This window comes from Loxodonta africana, chromosome 5, assembly GCF_030014295.1.
Source record: "Loxodonta africana isolate mLoxAfr1 chromosome 5, mLoxAfr1.hap2, whole genome shotgun sequence".
Lineage (NCBI taxonomy): Eukaryota > Metazoa > Chordata > Mammalia > Proboscidea > Elephantidae > Loxodonta > Loxodonta africana.
The window spans coordinates 140,746,956-140,765,573 of NC_087346.1; the positions used below are offsets into that span (position 1 = coordinate 140,746,956).

At 38.3% G+C, this 18,618-nt stretch overlaps 1 protein-coding gene across 2 annotated transcripts in view; it reads right to left on the bottom strand.

The window, feature by feature from the left end:
- SLIT2 (slit guidance ligand 2) overlaps positions 1–18,618 on the bottom strand; it is a 418,221-nt gene that overhangs the window by 51,235 nt on the left and 348,368 nt on the right. For both annotated transcript variants that reach the window (XM_003411373.4, XM_064286010.1), the window contains 3 exons: positions 7,647–7,771; positions 7,410–7,507; positions 5,717–5,856 (listed from right to left, as the gene is read on the bottom strand). In XM_003411373.4, the coding sequence (XP_003411421.1) occupies positions 5,717–5,856; positions 7,410–7,507; positions 7,647–7,771 (363 nt within the window). The remainder of the gene's footprint in view (positions 1–5,716; positions 5,857–7,409; positions 7,508–7,646; positions 7,772–18,618) is intronic.

Below are 18,618 nucleotides of genomic sequence, written 5' to 3' on the forward strand. Positions count from 1 at the left end.
GTGAAAGCATTGAAAAAGGTATTAAGTAGAATGCATCAACTCCTCTTTTTTGCCAACCCTTATTCGCTCTCATACAGTTTGTTGCTGTCTTCTAGAAATTGACAAAGTGCATTTCAGATGCCCTTTTCATAGAGTTTGGCACAGCTGTACATATCTGAAGGCTCTGAATGACTTTTCCGACATATTGCTTGCATACTTCATATTTTGCCAACATTCCTTCTACCATGTGCACACAGGGAAATCTATGTAGTTTTCAAAGAAAGAGGGCAACGAAAATTAAATCGTAACAGACTTAAAAGGCAACTAACCTTTTTCCACCTCATTCAGATTAGCAGCTGGCAGCGACAAAGACAGAAGAGACAAAAGACTTTTTACATTGCAATACAACAGCAGAGCACAGGAAGCCAATGTGTAGCAATTAACAGCAGAGAGAAGGCAGGGTGAGAGAGCAACCTGAAGCAAGGCTTAATTTCTTACCTACAGCCAGGCCAAACGCACAAACATGGAGAAAATGAGGCAAAAGGTAAACATCATCACAGGGAGCAAGAGATCTATGTCTAGATCAGCTGACTGAACAACTAGCAGCTTTACTTTGTAAGAAGCACACTTAAAGGTTATGCCTGGCCATCGGAGATCCGGGAAACAAAATGAGATAATGGTACAAAATGGGAAAATTAAAAGAGTTCTCAACATTATTCACAAAATATATTCTAAGCCTTTATATCCATTTTGCATGGAAACTTTCATTTTCCTGAATTTATGGAATCCCAGTAAATACAATGTTTACAATGTGATCCATTTTGTATCATACTCGTGTGTGGTCCCAGGAGAAGGGGGTTAATTAAGACGCATAGTCTTGACATAGCAGCAGATCTAGGGTTCTGACTGTTAGAAAATATGGAAAAGGCATTTTTCAATTCAACACCTAAGTCAGCACTAAAGCTTAAAAAAAGGTGTCCATTTTTCAACATTACGGGGGCACCACGTTGACAATTTCCATTTTTACAGGTTTGAGCTTGTGTAATTCCAGGAACTCCTTGCAAATTTACCCCCAAGTCATGCCTTATGTTGAGAAAGGACAGGACAGTGAGTCAAAGAGACGAAATCTCTCATGTTAGAAATTAAAACTTCAGGATGAATTTGTAAATTTTTTTTTCATACTTCCAACATCCTACCTCTGGATCCTTGGCATCATGATATTAAGACTCATAGTGAGTTAAACTTTAAAAAAAATTAACTTTGTCTGAACATTACTAGCAACGAATAGTCACACACGTTAGGCAGCAAGAAGGGCAGGTAATGGGGTGAATTAGGTAGAGAAGAAGAGCTTTCATGAGTAGGGTGCCGAGGGCAGAGGGACATGTAGATAATAGGAAAACTACATTACCCCTTACAACCTATGCTGTCAATCTCTGGAGCAGGCAGGCACAGAGCGTTTTCTTCTCTACTCAATCAATAACTATACTGTGATGTTTTGGACACTCAGGGCTTAAATAATGTTCAGTACATTTCCCAATGGTGATTCATTTTATTTTGAATATTTCTATCTGTGTTTTATAGCCTTCTCATCATACCACAGCTTCTCCAACAAACTTCAGTTTGCTTTCCGATCTCTGACTTTTCTCCATTAACCACATTCTGACCTTTCTAACCAGGGCCGAGTTACCCAATAAGCAAGGTAGGCACGGACCTGATTGTACCTTCCCACCAATCTGCAGTGCATAATTTCACCTGTCCCTCACCATGTCAAATTGCTCACCACAGATTAGCGAGTAAATACAATGAAGCTCCTGTGTACCTTGCTTAATGCAAGCTGGTACATACCATGCTTATTGATTAATCTGCCCCTGATTGTCTTAATCTAGGTGCCAAATGAAAAAACATTCACCACGTTAATTTACATGCATTTTCCATAATGTTTTATTTGCTCCTATTTAATAAGAGTTCAGTTTCTTACTGCATGGCTTTGAAATACAGAATGAAAAAAAATCTTCAAAGAAAAAACCAACTTGTGACTTGGATGATTTTTAAACAATGACAACATTATTATATCCCCTGAACATAGTGGGGTTTCCTTCCCAGATCTCACACTCATTAATCAGATTCCAAAGTTAAACTTCAAACAATACCAAACCAAACCCATTTCCGACGCATTGAGTCCAACTCATAGCAACCCTACAGGACAGAGTAGAACAGCCCCATAGGTTTTCTAAGGAGCACCTGGTGGATTTTAACTGCCAGCCTTTTGGTTAGCAGCAGAATTCTTAATCACTAAGCCACCAGGGTTTCCATAAAACATTACAGTCACATTAAAAGGCAATTCTTCCCTACCTGCAGACGTGGATGAAGCAGGACATGAAACTCAACAGTTCAAAGTATACTTTCCTATAATTAAATGCCCGTCTACATGCCCCTGATTTCAGAATCTGCAGATGGTCATCTGATATGTGGTAAGTGAGGTCATCTCACACATGGCTGAAAACACTGCAGCTAATAGATGAGTTATAAATGTGTCCTAGTCGAACTCTGCCTAGCCCAGAAGGCCCAACCCAAAGTTACAGTGGTAGTATCTCCATGCACCTTATGCCATGTACTTTCTATTGATTTCAATAGTTTTGTTTATCCTTTGCTCAAATGAAGGCAAATGGATATTTTCAAAGCTACGACTGGAAAGACCAAAGAGTCTCAGTTCTTGGCTAGCACTAAATGGCTCCTGACAGATAGTCATGGCAGGTTCCCATATGATAGCCACAAAATATGATACTATCCTGGCTAAAAATTGCTTTGCTAAGCTTTGGGCTTTTATGATATGTTTCAAAGAAGAAGCTCTGACACAGTTGGGAAGGTGAGGCTTCATAGCATTTCTCTGAAGTTGTCCTGAGCTAAGTCACTTAGGATGGGAAAAAATAACTGTTAAAGAGGATCTGGTATCAGGACAGGAGCTTGGAAAATGGAGGGTGAGAAGGTACGACAAAGACTGAAAACAAATGCGTAAGAAATAAGGAATGACAAATGTAAAGACAAAACCAGGGACGCCTTCAAACCAACTCAGCTGTCAATCATCATAACAAAATCATGGAAGCACTTGAGAAGTACAGTGCTTTCGCATGTAGCTAATCAGTAAGAAACTCCTGATTTCTGCGATGAAGAAGGCATTGGCTAGCCAAAGCATGCATGAGATACATAGGGCCTGGTGTTCAGAGTAGGTTAAAAAATCAAAACCAAACCCACTGACCGTACAGGACAGAGTAGAACTGCCTCATAGGGTTTCGAAGGAGCAGCTGGTGGATTAGAACTGCTGACCTTTTGGCTAGCAGCTGAACTCTTAATCGCTGTACCACCAGAGCTCCCAAATTAAGTAAGGTCTTAAGACCTTTCCATAATAATTAGGACAAGAATGGAAAAGAGAACTATTCCACTCTTCTAAGAAAATCTCAGGTAACAGATCTTAGCGCAAACACTGGACTTCTCAGACATCTCTAATTTAGCCCATCTAATGACTCCCACACTCAGATACTCCATGGGCATTAAAATCCGGACATGCAGGCTAATAGGAAGCGTCCCAGTAATACAGGTGTGAGTGTCAAAGCTAAGTGATGCCTAAACTTTACCCAGCTACTTCAGAATGGGTGCATCTTGGATGTACCTGGCATCCTTTATTCATACAAAATGTTAAAGTATGTTCAAATTCTGCCCACCAAGCAGTCCAAGAACTATATATCCAATAGGACAATTTGGTGACAAAACATACTCAAATGTCTACTGGAAACTTCGGACGAAAATACTTTACATGGCATCAGGTGCGTCGCTGGAGTTAAAAAAAAAAAAAATTGCAGCATAGAAAAGGCAGCTTCTGAGGCACGCAAAAGATTCCAGGTGCCAAAACAGAATCCCATTATTCTCTCTAGCATTTTTTCCCATGGGAAATACCCAGTGCCGTCGAGTCACCCATAAAATAGTACTTCCTAAAATGCTAGGTTTGGATATTACATAAAAGTTTAAATTTCATTTATTTTCCAACAAATTCAGGGGAAGTTAATCATACAGATGTGTTTTTATCTTTCATGTTTAGAGATGTTTTTAACCTCAGCCTTCTCACAGTTCCTTCACCCTCTGTTATTCTTAACTATGTATCAAATTACAGGGGAATACATGTAATTCATGAAAAATGCTCAGCAAAACAAAAATGGTATTATGAATAGAGCAACAAAATCTATTTCTTCATTTTTTTTGTTGCAGATAAAACGTATAACTTCCTCTTTTTCTCTACCAATCTTTAAACTAAGTGACTTATGAAAGGAAAGCTTTATAATGGTGAAGTTTCTTATTTATAACCACAAAAAGCTTAATAGAAATAGATATTCTGACGTAACAGCGAAGTCATTAAACTTGATGTTGTCTTTCTAGCAAATTGGTTTATCCAAGGAAGAAGTATAGCAATTTGGATAGTCTTTATGAGATTTATCACCCAAAGACACAAAATGTAAGAAAAAAGGTGATTGTTTCATAAGACTATCCGAAGTACTCAATATCTTCATGTTTGAATTTCATTTTGAACGCCATGGGTTACTAAAGGAAAATACTTGGCAGGCAAAAAACAAGTAGGGACCTGAGCAAGCTCAAATGTCTATTTATATTTTGATTATGCAAAGAAATGCCATCTATCTATCTAGTTAATAATAATCGAAGCACAAAGAAATTAAAACAGGGCTTATTCAAGCAGTTATTCTTTATGTATTTAGGGAGACCATCCTATTTCTAAAAAAACAAAATGACTCAATGTAGGCTAGTTACAATGAAACTTTAAAGAGGAGAGGAGAGAGTAGAACAGAAATTAACCACTACTGATTGAACCCTGGGCCCCCTTACTGACATCAGCAGATATCAGGTTACTACGTGGCTGCTGAGAGGGGCATTCGTGTGCACAAATCTTTTAGGTATAGTCTGGAGGTTTTGAAATTCCATTATTCAGGGAATTCCAAGGGTTATCTCTCAGGAAGCAAGGAAAACTACCTAGAGTTGCATTCTTTGCATTAGATAAACTGAGATAGTTTATTGCTAACAAATGTTACAAAGGGAGTTTGCAAAGACTTAATCACTGTGTCACACTAGGACTCAGTTTTTATACACATATATGTACATATATCTACGTACACACGTCTATATATGTACATATATATACATACATATATGTATATTTGAGTATATATGCATATGGGTTGGTTTGCACAAGGGAAATGCTTTGCACAAAATGCCATTCAATTGTGGGAACCAAGTTTCGGTGCGAGAGCTTCTCTTTGCTGAACTGCATGATTTTATGACAGATGTCTCTGTCCTAACTTAGCTTAAAAAAAAAAAAAAAAACTCACTGTCGTCAAGTCGATTACGACTCATGGTGACCCTATAGGAGAGAACAGAACTGCCCCACAGAGTTTCCAAGGAGCACCTGGTGGATTTGAACTGCCAGCCTTTTGGTTAGCAGCCGTAGCTCCTAACCACTATACCACCTGGGTTTCCGAACTCAGCTTGCTGGGTCTTTATCTGGTTGACTGAAACCATCTTTAAGTCCCTCTGTTATTTACATTACATCTAACTTCCAAAACATTGACCAGTTACTGACTAATAAAATGGTTTACTAAACACATAAAACTTAGTGGCAATAGTACTTTCAAACAGATACACCGATTGATGACTTAGCATTTCTCATTCTTCATACCTGTGTACTCAGGTGGGCAAAGACAGGTGTAGTTATTAATTCCATCAACGCATGTAGAATTATTTTCACAGTCGTTATCTTCACAGTCATCAATATTGACTTCACAATTTTCTCCTTCAAACCCATCAGCACAAATACACCTGCAAGTCAGGGGAAAAAGGCAAAACATATTTTTGCTGCATTTTTAAAACAGGCAGTTTAAATACTGAAAAAAATACAAGTGCAAGTATGCTTGCTCATCAATTATGGAGCTTCATGGGGCAGTTCTACTCAGTCCTACAAGGTCGCTATGAGTCAGAATCAAATCGATGGCACTGGGTTTGGTTTGGTTTTTGGTAACTAAAAGAAACTGACCTTTAAAATGTGTTTAAATAACATGTTTAAGCACCGCTTTAAGGTAAAAAACCAAAACCAAACCCAATGTTGTCAAGTCCATTCTGACTCATAGTAACCCTACAGGACAGGGTAGAAGTACCCCATTGGGTTTCCAGGGAGCAGCTGGTGGATTTGAACTGCCCACTTTTTGGCTAGCAGTTGAAACTCTTAACCACTGCGCTACTGGGGCTCAAATGATTTAAGATAATATTCCCCAAACCAGAAACCATTTGAAAAAAAAATCTTATGTTGGCTGTAAGACAGTAAAGATCTTCATAATTCTACAATTCAATAAAGCCAAAAAAATTTCAAGTCCAAACACAAGCAAAATTTACTCTACAGCCCTAGATACCTTAATCTTTAGTTGTGCGCTAATAAAATAATTCGTGCTTCTTTGCTCACAAATGATGAGAAGCTGGTTCTGACTAAAATCTTAAAACATCTACTACCTATGTGTTATGTCCTTGATGTCTAGAAACAAAGAGTTCTAAAAACAAAATTTTGTTTTCTTCCCAATTACCAAATATGAATCTTATCTTTAAGTTTCAATAAATACAATTTCCTCCAGGCACAAAACATTGCACATTTACTCGTGAGTAAGTATCAGAATAATCTCTGGTTAAAGTCTAGATAAAAAAAAAAAGAAACAGATAATTTCATAATGGAATGCAGAAATGAAATATATTTCTTCTAAAAACTGACATTTCTAACAAGCTGTAGTAGCAGATTAGCATACTTATGTGAAATTATCAGTGTCATTTAATAAAGAACTCTATTTCATAATTCACGACGTACATCCGAAATAATCATACTGTACGATTCAATAACTCCAGATTAAAAATGTTCACAGCATGTTTGTCTACTCACATTGTGGCTTGGAAAGGAATCATTAATTTTCTATTTCAGTGGGACCTACATCTTATCATTTGCATGCCTTCTGTTAAAGAAATATACAAAACAACAGGTGAATATTTGACTTGCAGGAGGGGACTAGTTGGCTATTAAAAAGCATCAGAGAGCCAATACTTTGTCTTGCCCTTATCTGTCTTGAATAATCAAAATGTATGCATGTGTTTTAATTCCTTGGTTTTGCAGCATCCTGAGCTGAGAATATTACAGTGTGTCCAGGTTTTTTTTTTTAATTTTTTAATATTGTAGTATCTCCAAGATGGACCAATATATATTATCTTTATCAGCTTTAAAAGTTTCCTTTTTAAAATAACGTCCTTTGATTTGAAAAAGAAAATGATTGTTTGATTAGTTATTCTTAGGCCAACACTTCAGAAAGAGAAGATCAAGACTAATGACAGAAACCTACCAGAATCCACTCTTTTCTCCTTCTTTTAAGCGGCAAGTTCCTCCATGTTGACATGGGTTACTGACACATGCATGGATTGGGACATCGCAATCCTGCCCCTGGAGAAGGAACGGTTAAGCAAGATTGGGTCAAAATACAGTAGTTCTCAGCACCCGGTGAAAGCACACGAGAATCAGGAACCCACACACAGAAAAACTGTTGTTTTCAGACCGTGGCTCCACAAAAGCTTCTACTTACCTTGAAACCGTACGGACAGGTGCACCGATAGAAGTCAACTGGGTCGTTGTTGCAGGTGCCATCATTTTTACACGGATTTGATAAACAGGGATTACATTTAGCAAGAATATTAACATCCACAGGACCTAAAAATAAATGGAATAATATTAGAAACTGAGGCTTTCTTAAAATTGTTTTTACGCCTTAATGTAACAGGAAATTTTGTGCCAAATCATTGATCACATATCTACGTGTGTTTCTCTTCCATGATGAAACAAGGTGTATCAGTAGCATCATAATACACCCAGGGATTCAACAGGAGGCCTGTGAGACTCTCTGACATCAGAGAGACTCAAGGTTGCTAGCATAGTTGGTTAGTATTTGACATTAATGGTGCCAGTGTGGTAGGGTCAGTCCCCTAACAGAGCCAGAGCTTACGTGACTGTGTTCCATGATGATGGCCTGCACCTTAGCCTCAGACAGCTGACATGGAAATATATGCTCCTGGTCCCACAAAGGACTGTGTGTGTGCGTACATGTGTGTATATGCACACTCATGTGTGTATGTGTCGGGGGTAATGAATAAGTAGAAATTCATCACTGCAATTCAGAGAAAATAGCAAGTACCTACTCTAATGATATTAGTCTAGTAAAGCTATTTTCATACAGGAGAGACAAGACAGTGCCATTTTTTAGGCATATGGAAATAAACCAAAAACGTAATCTCCATTATATTCTTCTCCTTATTCTTCTGATTAACTTTATTTTTTAGCCCATTAGTGCAGCAGATACTGAATACACCATGGACTGCCAGAAGAACGAACAAATCTGTCTTGGAAGAAGTACAGCTGGAATGTTCCTTGGAAGCCAAGGTTGTTAGACTTCGTTTCACATACTTTGGACATGTTATCAAGAGGGACCAGCTCCTGGAGAAGGACATCATGCTTGGTAAGGTAGAGGATCAGCAAAAAAGGGCAAGACCCTCAACTAGATGGATTGACACAGTGGCTGTAACAATGGACTCAAACTTAATAATGATTGTAAGGATGGTGCAGGATCGGGCAGTTTTGTTCTATTGTACACAGGGCTGTTAGAAACTGGAACTGACTTGATGGCATCTAATAACAACAATGCAGTCAAGTGATTGGTGAAGCTTCTGTATCTTTCTCTCTGAGCAGAAAACATCATAGGAATGAACTCTATTTGTAGTCTTATCTTTTGGGGCATTTTAAAAATCTCATGATCCACAAATGGCCTAGATTAAATGCAGATTCAGCTGTAGCCATTTTTTTTAGTTGCACAGATGAATTTCATAAATGGCTGGCATTGTGGAAACGTGCTATACTTAATACAATTACATTCCACCACTGCTGTTTTTTGCAATGTTTCCTTTTGGAAACTGTGTCTGATGAGGGTAAGGACAAAGTGACATCTTTATATATAAAGCACGAATATTTCATAATATAAACATTAATTATATTTCTGCTATTCCAAGGAGCATCTGGTGGATTTGAACTGGCAATCTTTTGGTTAGTAGCCAAGCTCTTAACCGCTGTGCCACCAGGGCTCCATCTGATCTCTCTGTACCTCTTTACTCTCATTGGGGCAAGAAGCAGTAGTCCCAGTGGCATGCTTCATCACACATGATTTCCAGCAAAGTTCTCCAAGACAGTTTTATAGCATGGACTTCACCCCTCCATCACTGCTCTAACGTCTAAAAAAAATAACGTCTAAGGTACCTTCAATTGAATAGTTGCAGGACTTTTGCTCATATAAGAAGCTTGGATCGAATTTTCCTTCAGTTGAGAACATAGGTCTGTAAATTGTCAGTCTACCAATAGAAATTCAAGCATTTAGGACACTGGAGAAATGAACTGCCAGTTAGTTAAAAGAGGTATTAAATCCATTGCCATACAGTCATTTCCGGCTCATAGCGACCCTAAGGGACAGAGTAAAACTGCCCCACAGGGTTTCCAAGGCTATAATCTTTACAGAAGCAGACTGCCACATCTTTCTCTCTTGAAGTGGCTGGTGGGTTTGAACCACTGACCTTTTGGTTAGCAGCTGAGCGCTTGACCACTATACCACCAGGGCTCCTTAAAACAGTTGTTATTTCAATTAATGCAATGCCTCACAATAAATGGCGCTGTGTTTGTTATTATTTTTACAGCTGCCATAGAAAAGGAAATACCTAATTACTAGTGGATCCCTTAGCTGGGCTGGAAGAAAGAACACTCTAACTCAGAAAAAAAAGGTGTAGGATGAGCAACTGAGAATGTGCAACAGGAAAACAGGACGTCAGCAAATGTAAGGACTTCCCAAGACCTTGACAAAATTGTCTTTTTGCCAACTTTTGTGCTTTCAAACTTGTAAGACTGTGGTTTGAACAGTAAGAGTTCAGGGTTGCAGTGGCTAAGTTTATTCTTAGAGAATGACACAGTAGATGTAACAATGGGCTCCACCATAGCATCGATTGTGAGGATGGTGGAGGTCCGACCGGGCAGTGTTCTGTTCTGTTGTACATAGGGTCGCTATGAGTCGGAACTGGCTCGACAGCACCTAACAACAAGTGTATTCTGTGGAAGGCGATATCTTTCAAAAATTACCTCTGATTACTCAGATAAGAACCTACAGATTGCTCTAGGAAAAAACATTGGATACCTGCTGAAGAATTTAATAAAGCACATGGGTAATGAAATTGCCAGGCTGAAGCAGACCCTGACCACTTCACCACATAGTCAACATTTACTTGATAGATATCCAGTGAACCATATCCGATTAATAGAACCAAAACCAAACCAAATCCGTTGCCATCGAGTCCATTCTGACTCACAGCGTCTGATTAATAAGCACTAATTGCTCCATTTTTCCCAGAATGAAATTTTGTTTCCTATATAATCAATCCCTAGGTGGCACAGACGGCTACACACGCAACTACTACCTGAAAGGTTGGCAGTCTGAACCCACCCGGAGATGGACTGGAAGACAGGCTTAGTGATCTGCTTCCTAAAGGTCACAGCCTTGAAAACTCTGTGGGGCAGTTCTATTCTGCACACGAGGTCACCATGAGTCAGAACAGACTCCAAGACAACTAACAACAACATAAAAATAATTAAACTGAATTATATTCAGTATCTGGAATTTCTTATGGGTATATGAAAGGAGATTGTTGGCCCCTCATGTGTATTCAGTTTCGTTAAAGTAATCAAAATAACACACCCTCCCATGTGTACAGGCCTCTTCCGAAAGTTTCTTAGACCCACTGAACTGTTTTGATGACATCAGTATTGGAAATACAGCAAAATTTCAAGTTCTAACATTTTTAGGTTGACAAAGTTGCCTACTACAGCTACCATTTTATTTCCTTTTCTTTTTCAAGGCCCTTTTATCATCAGTATTCAAGGATAATTCTTATTTCCACTGCGTGAGTTTGAGTGGTGGGGTAATTCAAAATATGCTTGTAGGTTATACGAATTGTAAATATCTGCAGCATCCTCTCATATTGCTGTTGTTAGGTCCCAACGTATAGCGACCCTATGTAAAACAGCATGAAACACTGTACCATCCTCACAATTGTTGTTATGCTTAAGCCCATTGCTGAAGCTACTGTGTCAATCCATCTTGTTGACGGTCTTCATCTTTTTCACTGAGCCTCTACTTTACCAAGCATGATGTCCTTTTCCAGGGACTGGTCCCTCCTGATAACAATTTCAAAGTATGTGAGATGTAGTCTCTCCATCCTTGCTTCTAAGGAACATTCTGGTCCTACTTCTTCTAAGGCAGATTTATTTGTCCTTTTGGCAGTCCATGGTAGAGTCGATATTCTTCTCCAACACGAGGATTCAAAGGCATCAATTCTTCTTCGGTCTTCTTTATTCATCAACCAGCTTTCCCATGCATACGAGGTGATTGAAAACACCACGGCTTGGATCCATTGCACCTCAGTCTTCAAGGTGACATTTTTGCTTTTCAACACTTCAAAGAGGTCTTTCGCAGTAGATTTGCCCAGTGCAATGCAACTTGTAATTTATTGACTGTTGACTGTGGATCCAAGAAAAATGAAATCCTTAACGACTTCAATTTTTTCTGTTTATCATGATGTTGCTTATTGATCCAGTTGTGAGGATTTCTGTTTTCTTTATGTTGAGGTGTAATCCATATAGAAGGCTGTGGTCTTTGATCTTCATCAGTAAGTGCTTCAAGCCCTCTTCACTTTCAGCAAGCAAGGTTGTGTTATCTGCATGATGCAGGTTGTTAGTGAGTCTTCCACCAATCCTGATGCCCCATTCTTTTTCATATCGTCCAGCTTCTCAGATTATTTGCTCAGCATGCAGACTGAATATGGTGAAAAGGATACAACTCTGACACACACCTTTCTTGACTGTAAACCATGCAGCTTCCCCTTGTTCTGTTCGAACGAGTGCCTCTTGATCTACGTACAGGTTTCCTCAAGAGCACAATTAAGTGTTCTGGAATTCCTATTCTTTGCAATGTTATCCATAATTTGTTATGCTTTATACAGTTGAATGCCTTTGCATAGATAATAAAATGCATTATAATGATATGATTCCTTTTTCTATTTTATCTAGATTGTAATTTTGCTTAACTAAAAATCCTCCTTGTAATGTGATTTTTACATCTTTCTGGTTTATCTCAATCTGCTTTTTTTTTTTTTTATGTTCTAATACCTCTGAACTATATCCCTGGTACCTGGCTCTCTTCTCTCATTCATCTCCCTGCTCATATTTTGAATCTCTTTTAGGTCTCTCCTCTATTTGTGTCTACTTTGTGATTCATTTTCCAACCAGTACACATTCTTTGAGATATTTCCAGCAATGTTATTCAAGGAGAATGACATCTTTAATCTGTTTATAAAATAAGTAGATATCAGCATTAAAGGAAGATGCTAAGTAAGTCATAATGAAATTGTAGAAATTACTGCAACTATCTAAGAGCAAACCAACACTTGTAGAATTTTGCCGACTTGCTCTTTACTCCCAGGTGAAAAGGAGATGTTCAAGATAGAAATTATACAAGTCGTTTAGTAAAATGCACAGTAATTCTGGACACAGAATCTGGAACCCATCAAGCCAAGTTAGTAACCCAGATTTGTCACTTAAGTGTGTAGCATTGGGATAATAGTGGCAGCCACCTCCTGGAGTTGTTTTAAGAATGAGTTTATGAATGTTAAGCTCTGAACACAGAGAAGTCAAACACACAGATCACAGATCTGTATTTCCAAAGAAGGGTGGTTGTTGTTAGTTGCTGCCAAGTTAACTGGGGCTCATCGTGACCCCATGTGTGCAGAGTAATGAAACTACACTCTGCAGAGTTTTCAAGTCTCTGACCCTTCAGAAGCAGATCACTAGGCTTTCTTTCGAGGGACCTCTGGGTGGGTTCGAACTGCCATCCTTTTGTTTAGCAGCTGAGCACTTAACTGCTTTGGGGTTACAGATATTTAGTAATGTCACTGGAACGAAGGCAGTCCAGTCTAGGCTTGCTGGGTTGATTTATAATTTGATCTTGACATAAGAGATCCCTATAGCATAAGCTATATGGATGGAGGTGTGCTTAGCTTAATAATTCAAAGGGAAAATAAGTAGAAAGTTTGGTTAACAATTTGTCTGTGTCAGTTACTTATATCTTTAATGGAAGAACTGCTGGACCTCAAATCCATTAAAGCTTGTAGGCAGACTTGCTTACTTGACTCAAATCACTATGTACCTGACACCAACATTGCCACCCACTGAGAACTGCATCTCACTGTAATTTATGACCGAAAGCTTCAGCGAAAATTTCTAACTACATCCCAGAGTCTGCCTTCATTCTGGCATCCTTGGAAACATGAGTCAAATAACAAAATCTGCTCACATTGCCCTTGTATAGAAGTCAGAGGTATATCAAAGACAACTCACGGAACATGCAGGGGTTATTTACCGTTGGGTGTAATGAACTATAAGGCAGATTTTATTTAAAACCCAAAATTCTATGTTCCACTTGCTTTTACGTTACTGAATTTCTTAAGCATTAACATCAAATGCGTATTTGCCAACCACATTCCATCATTTAGTCATTCATTCATCAAAAATTTATCAAGGGTCTTCTTAGTGCCAGGCATTAGGCTATGTTTTGGGGGTTCAAACTCGAGTACATGCCTGAGATCACAGCCTATGAAATTCTATGGGGCAGTTCTAATTTGTCATGTGGGGTCACCATGAGTCAGAACTGATTCAGTGTTCAATGGCACACAACAACATACATATATGTACATACACATATATATATTTAATGATACATATGATGTAATACAGTTGCAACAGCATGTGGGAATGGGAATGCGTGTTTTGGGATATGTGACTGAAGTTTCTACAAGCCGTCAAGAGGGAGGCATCCACTAACTGAATGGAAACATGAATCTGAAGTTCGTAAGAGAAGTCACAGCTGCATATTTAAAGCCACGAATTTAAATCAATTGAGAATTTAATAGGGCTGTGGGTAGACCCCCATATATGTCACTAGTGTCATTTTAGTTTCAGTGCAGCGGTGGATATGGAAGCTAGATAACAAGAGGTTAAAATCCTATAAATGTGCATCACGGAAATGGTTAAACAAAAAGCACAAAGGTTGAATATTGTACCTGTGGGGTCACCTGGTTTGGTCATTTACTAGATATCTGCAATCTTAGGCCAGTGAATGGATTTCCTGAGCCATAATTAATGGAAAAGGACAATAATTATTTTATGAAATGATTTTGACTATCAGAGATAATATAGATAAGATGCATTTAAAACAGAATCTGATACTATTTGTTGGTTCTCTTCTTCTATTAAAATAAATGTTTGCTAAAATTTCCCCAGTGTTTTCAATTTCAAAAAGTGCAACAAAAAAAGCCCTTTTTGGTTTTTAAACATGGTGCTTTTAACAGGTAATTACGTACAAACTTCAATGTCTTCTTTCGTTAATTAGAAAATCATAATCCTAAAAAGCTAAGGTTCTTTCAAAGTTATAATTATGTATTAGTGATAATAAACCTGAACATGTAAAAAGGTTTTGACTAAGTTCTGTGTTTCAAAATTGATCATTTTTCATTACTTCTGGTTTGGGCCGAAATATTTAACTACCTTCATATTTTAATGAAATGACTAAGGACAATATGGAGCCCTGGTGGTGCAGTGGTTAAGCGTTTGGCTGCTAAACAAAAGGTGGGCAGTTCAAATCCACCAGCCACTCCTTGGAAACCCTATGGGGCAGTTCTACTCTGTCCTATAGGGTTGCTACGAGTCAGAATCGACTTGATGGCTTTTTTTTAAAGACAATATCAATCAATAATTTTGAAGGGGAAAATAAAAAGAAAATCAAAACCCTGAAGTTTTTCAAGAACTCCCCAGAAAGGAAAATTGTTAATCTTGCTAACAAAAACGATAGTATTACAATGTTATACAACATTTAATAAGGGATGTGGAATTTTTACCAGGAATTCCAGAGTCTAGAGGATTTTTAATACATGAAATTAGGGGATGAGATCAACCACATGTTGCTGAAATGTTGATCTTAGGATACAAAAAGGTCCCAAGTTTTCTTGACCCTTTAGTTAGCCTTACGAATGAAATACTTGCAGACCACCTTAGTTGCCATGTTGTCCTTGGAGATCCAAGCTTCCTGATTTGAGCTCATGGCTCCCAGACACCTGCCTATTTGGGCTTCCTTCTCTTTTATGTTCATTTCTCAGGTCCGCTTGGCTTACTACAAGAACAGTCAGATGGCACCACGGACCTGGTACAGTTACAATTCCATAATTATTTGGTTTGAGTATATATTATTAATATACATCTCTCTATCACCAAGCTTCCACATCATTTTAGAGTTATCTTTTTAAATGCCATCTGTCAGCAGAACATAAGCTTTGTATTGTTGACTACTGTCTGGGTCAGCAGAACATAAGCTTTGTATTGTTGACTACTGTCTTCTTAACACCTAGTAACTGTACATGGCACATAGTAGGAGCTCAAAGAATATTTGATGAATGAATGAGAGCCTACCATTCATTGCCATAAGACAGCTCACTCACATTGTAAGTGGTCTGCAAATGTCTGTCAAAGGGAAAAATGAGCAAATGAGTTGTGTATAACAAAATCTTCTTGATCCAAGGGCAGCAGAGAAAGTATTACCAAATTACAAATGAACAGTTCTCCACTTCCCACCTTGTTTTTATCAAAGCCAATCTGCAGAGGGCAAATGCCTCTGTGTTCCTGCACACTGCTTGATTACTCTAACCTCACTGACTGTTTTAAAAGATAAAGACATGACCATGGGGCTATAAAGACAAGTCACGACCATTTGCTGTCAACTCCAGGGTGCGCGAACCTGGGTATTAATCAAATATGCTTTGAAAATCTGCTTCACCCAGTTTATTTATTTCTGTTGTAACCAAAACTATGATATTATACCATAAAGCAAATATTCTAAAAAATATAGGATAAAATTTTCATTAAGAAAATAATTACTCAAAATTATAGCACAGCCTTTCCTAGCAGAGAAAAGAATATTTAAAACACAGCCATGTAAACCTTCCTTCCGTAATCTGAAAAGTTGTATTTACCAACCTTAATACTGGGAAAAAGGGGCTGTATAATTTCCATGAATGACATAAAACCCATTAAGCTAGTGTAAAGAAGGGGAAAGTTAATTTAAAATACAAAAAAAATCAAATTATACAATATTTAAAGAAGCATTATTGTATAGCTTTCGAGCTCATAGTTAAACACGTAAGCTCAACAACAAAGCAGTACTCAGTAGATATCCTTGAGTGAATTATTTTAATTAATAGATTAGAAAACTTTGCCTTTGACCAATCCTTTTCTTATGAGTAAATATTTCTAGGAAAGCGCTTGAGGGCCGTTCGAAGCATTCATTTTCTTAGTATGTTTCAATAGTAGGGTGGTGATCTTATTTACATTGATAATTTGCTTTGATAATCCTTTTATTAAAGATTTTACAAAGTTAACTTGAGCTGAGAACATGTAGCCATTTAATGGGTAGCTCTGGATTCACACTGTCTCTGTCCAAATTCTGACTCCTACACTTAGCAGCTAAGTGATTTCAAACAAGTTACTTAATTTAAGTTATAATAGCACTTGGCTAGTAACTGAAAGGTTGGAGGTTTGAACCCACCAGCTGCTCTGAAGGAGAAAAGAACCCGTGATCTGCTCCCTTAAAAGTTACAGCCTACGAAACCTTAAGGGGCCAGTTTACTCTGTCATATAGGGTCACCGTAAGTTGGAATCCACTCGACGACACACAACTCTAAGAATGATGGAAAGATTAAAAGAGATAAAAAATCTATGTCAATTACTTGTTATTGTTGTTAGGAGCCTTCGAGTTGGTTTGGACTCATAGCTACCTTATATACAACAGAATGAAACATAGCCTGGTCCTGTGTCATCCTCATGGCCATTGTTACGCTTGAGCCCATTATTGCAGCCACTGTGTCAATCCATCTTGTTGAGGGTCTTCCTCTTTTTTGCTGACCCTCTACTTTTCCAAGCATAATGTCCTTCTTCAGGGACTGATCCCTTCTGATAACATGTCCAAAGTATCTGAGACGCTGCCTTGCCATCTTTGTTTCTAAGAAGCATTCTGGCTGTACTTTTTCCAAGACAGATTTGTTCATTCTTTTGGCAGTCCATGGTATATTCAATATTCTTTGCCAACACCATAATTTAAAGGTGTCAATTCTTCTTCAGTCTTCCTTACTCACTGCCCAGCTTCTGCATGCATATGAGGCAATTGAAAACACCATGGCTTGGATCAGGTGTACCTTAGTCCTTAAAGTGTCAATTACTTAGAAAAGTAGCACAGTATAAATCACTCAACATGAGTATTATTACCATTATTATTGGTATTGTTATTTTTGGCAAAGCTCCAGTATGAAATGTCATTAATCTTGAATTGGAAGATTCTCAATGAATAAGAAAATGAAACTACAATGTCTTGATATATCTTGAGAAATGGCAAGGCGCATAATGAATTTCACTTCTTGAGATCATTCTAAAATTATATTAAGGCATACAAAACCAAATAAATCTTAGTTTCCTAAATGCAATTATGCTATATTTGCTGAGTCCTGAAATGTCTACACCACTTGCCAACTGGTCTATACTCAGGCTGTTTGATATCCAGTTTAGGGTATTCCTTAAAGTATACAAATTGTTAGTTTGATAATTTGGTGAATATTAAACTGAACTGCTGAGGTTGAGCTGATGGATCTAAGCTATTGCCCTTTAATAGGGCTTTATATTAAAAACAAAACACATTAAGAAAAAAAGTTTGTGTCCAGCCGATTCCAACTCCTGGTGACCCCCACCTGCTTCAGAGTAGAACTGAGCATAGTGCTCAATGGCTATGACCTTTTGGAAGCAGGCCATCAGGCCTTTCTTCTGAGATGCCTTTAGGTGGATACTAACCACCAACCTTTTTTTTAATTAATTTTTATTGTGGTTTAAGTGAAAGTTTACAAATTACGTCAGTCTCTCGTACAAAAATTTACATACACCTTGCCATACACTCCTAATTAATCTCCCTCCAATGAGACAGCACAGTTCTTCCCTCCACCCTCTCTCCTCGTGTCCATTTGGGTAGCTTCTGGCCCCCTCTGCCCTCTCATCTCCCCTCCAGACAGGAGATGTCAACATAGTCTCATGTGTCCACTTGATCCAAGAAGCTCGTTCTTCACCAGTATCATTTCCCATCCCCTATTCCAGTTCAATCCCTGTCTGAAGAGTTAGCTCTGGGAATGGTTCCTGTCCTGAGCTAACAGGAGGTCTGGGGACCATGGCCTCCGGCGTCCCTCCAGTCCCAGTCTGACCATTAAATCTGGTCTTTTTAAGAGAATTTGAGGTCTGCATCCCACTGCTCTCCTGCTCGCTCAGGGTTTCTCTGTTGAGTTCCCTGTCAGGGAAATCATCAGTTGTGGCTGGGCACCATCTAGTTCTTC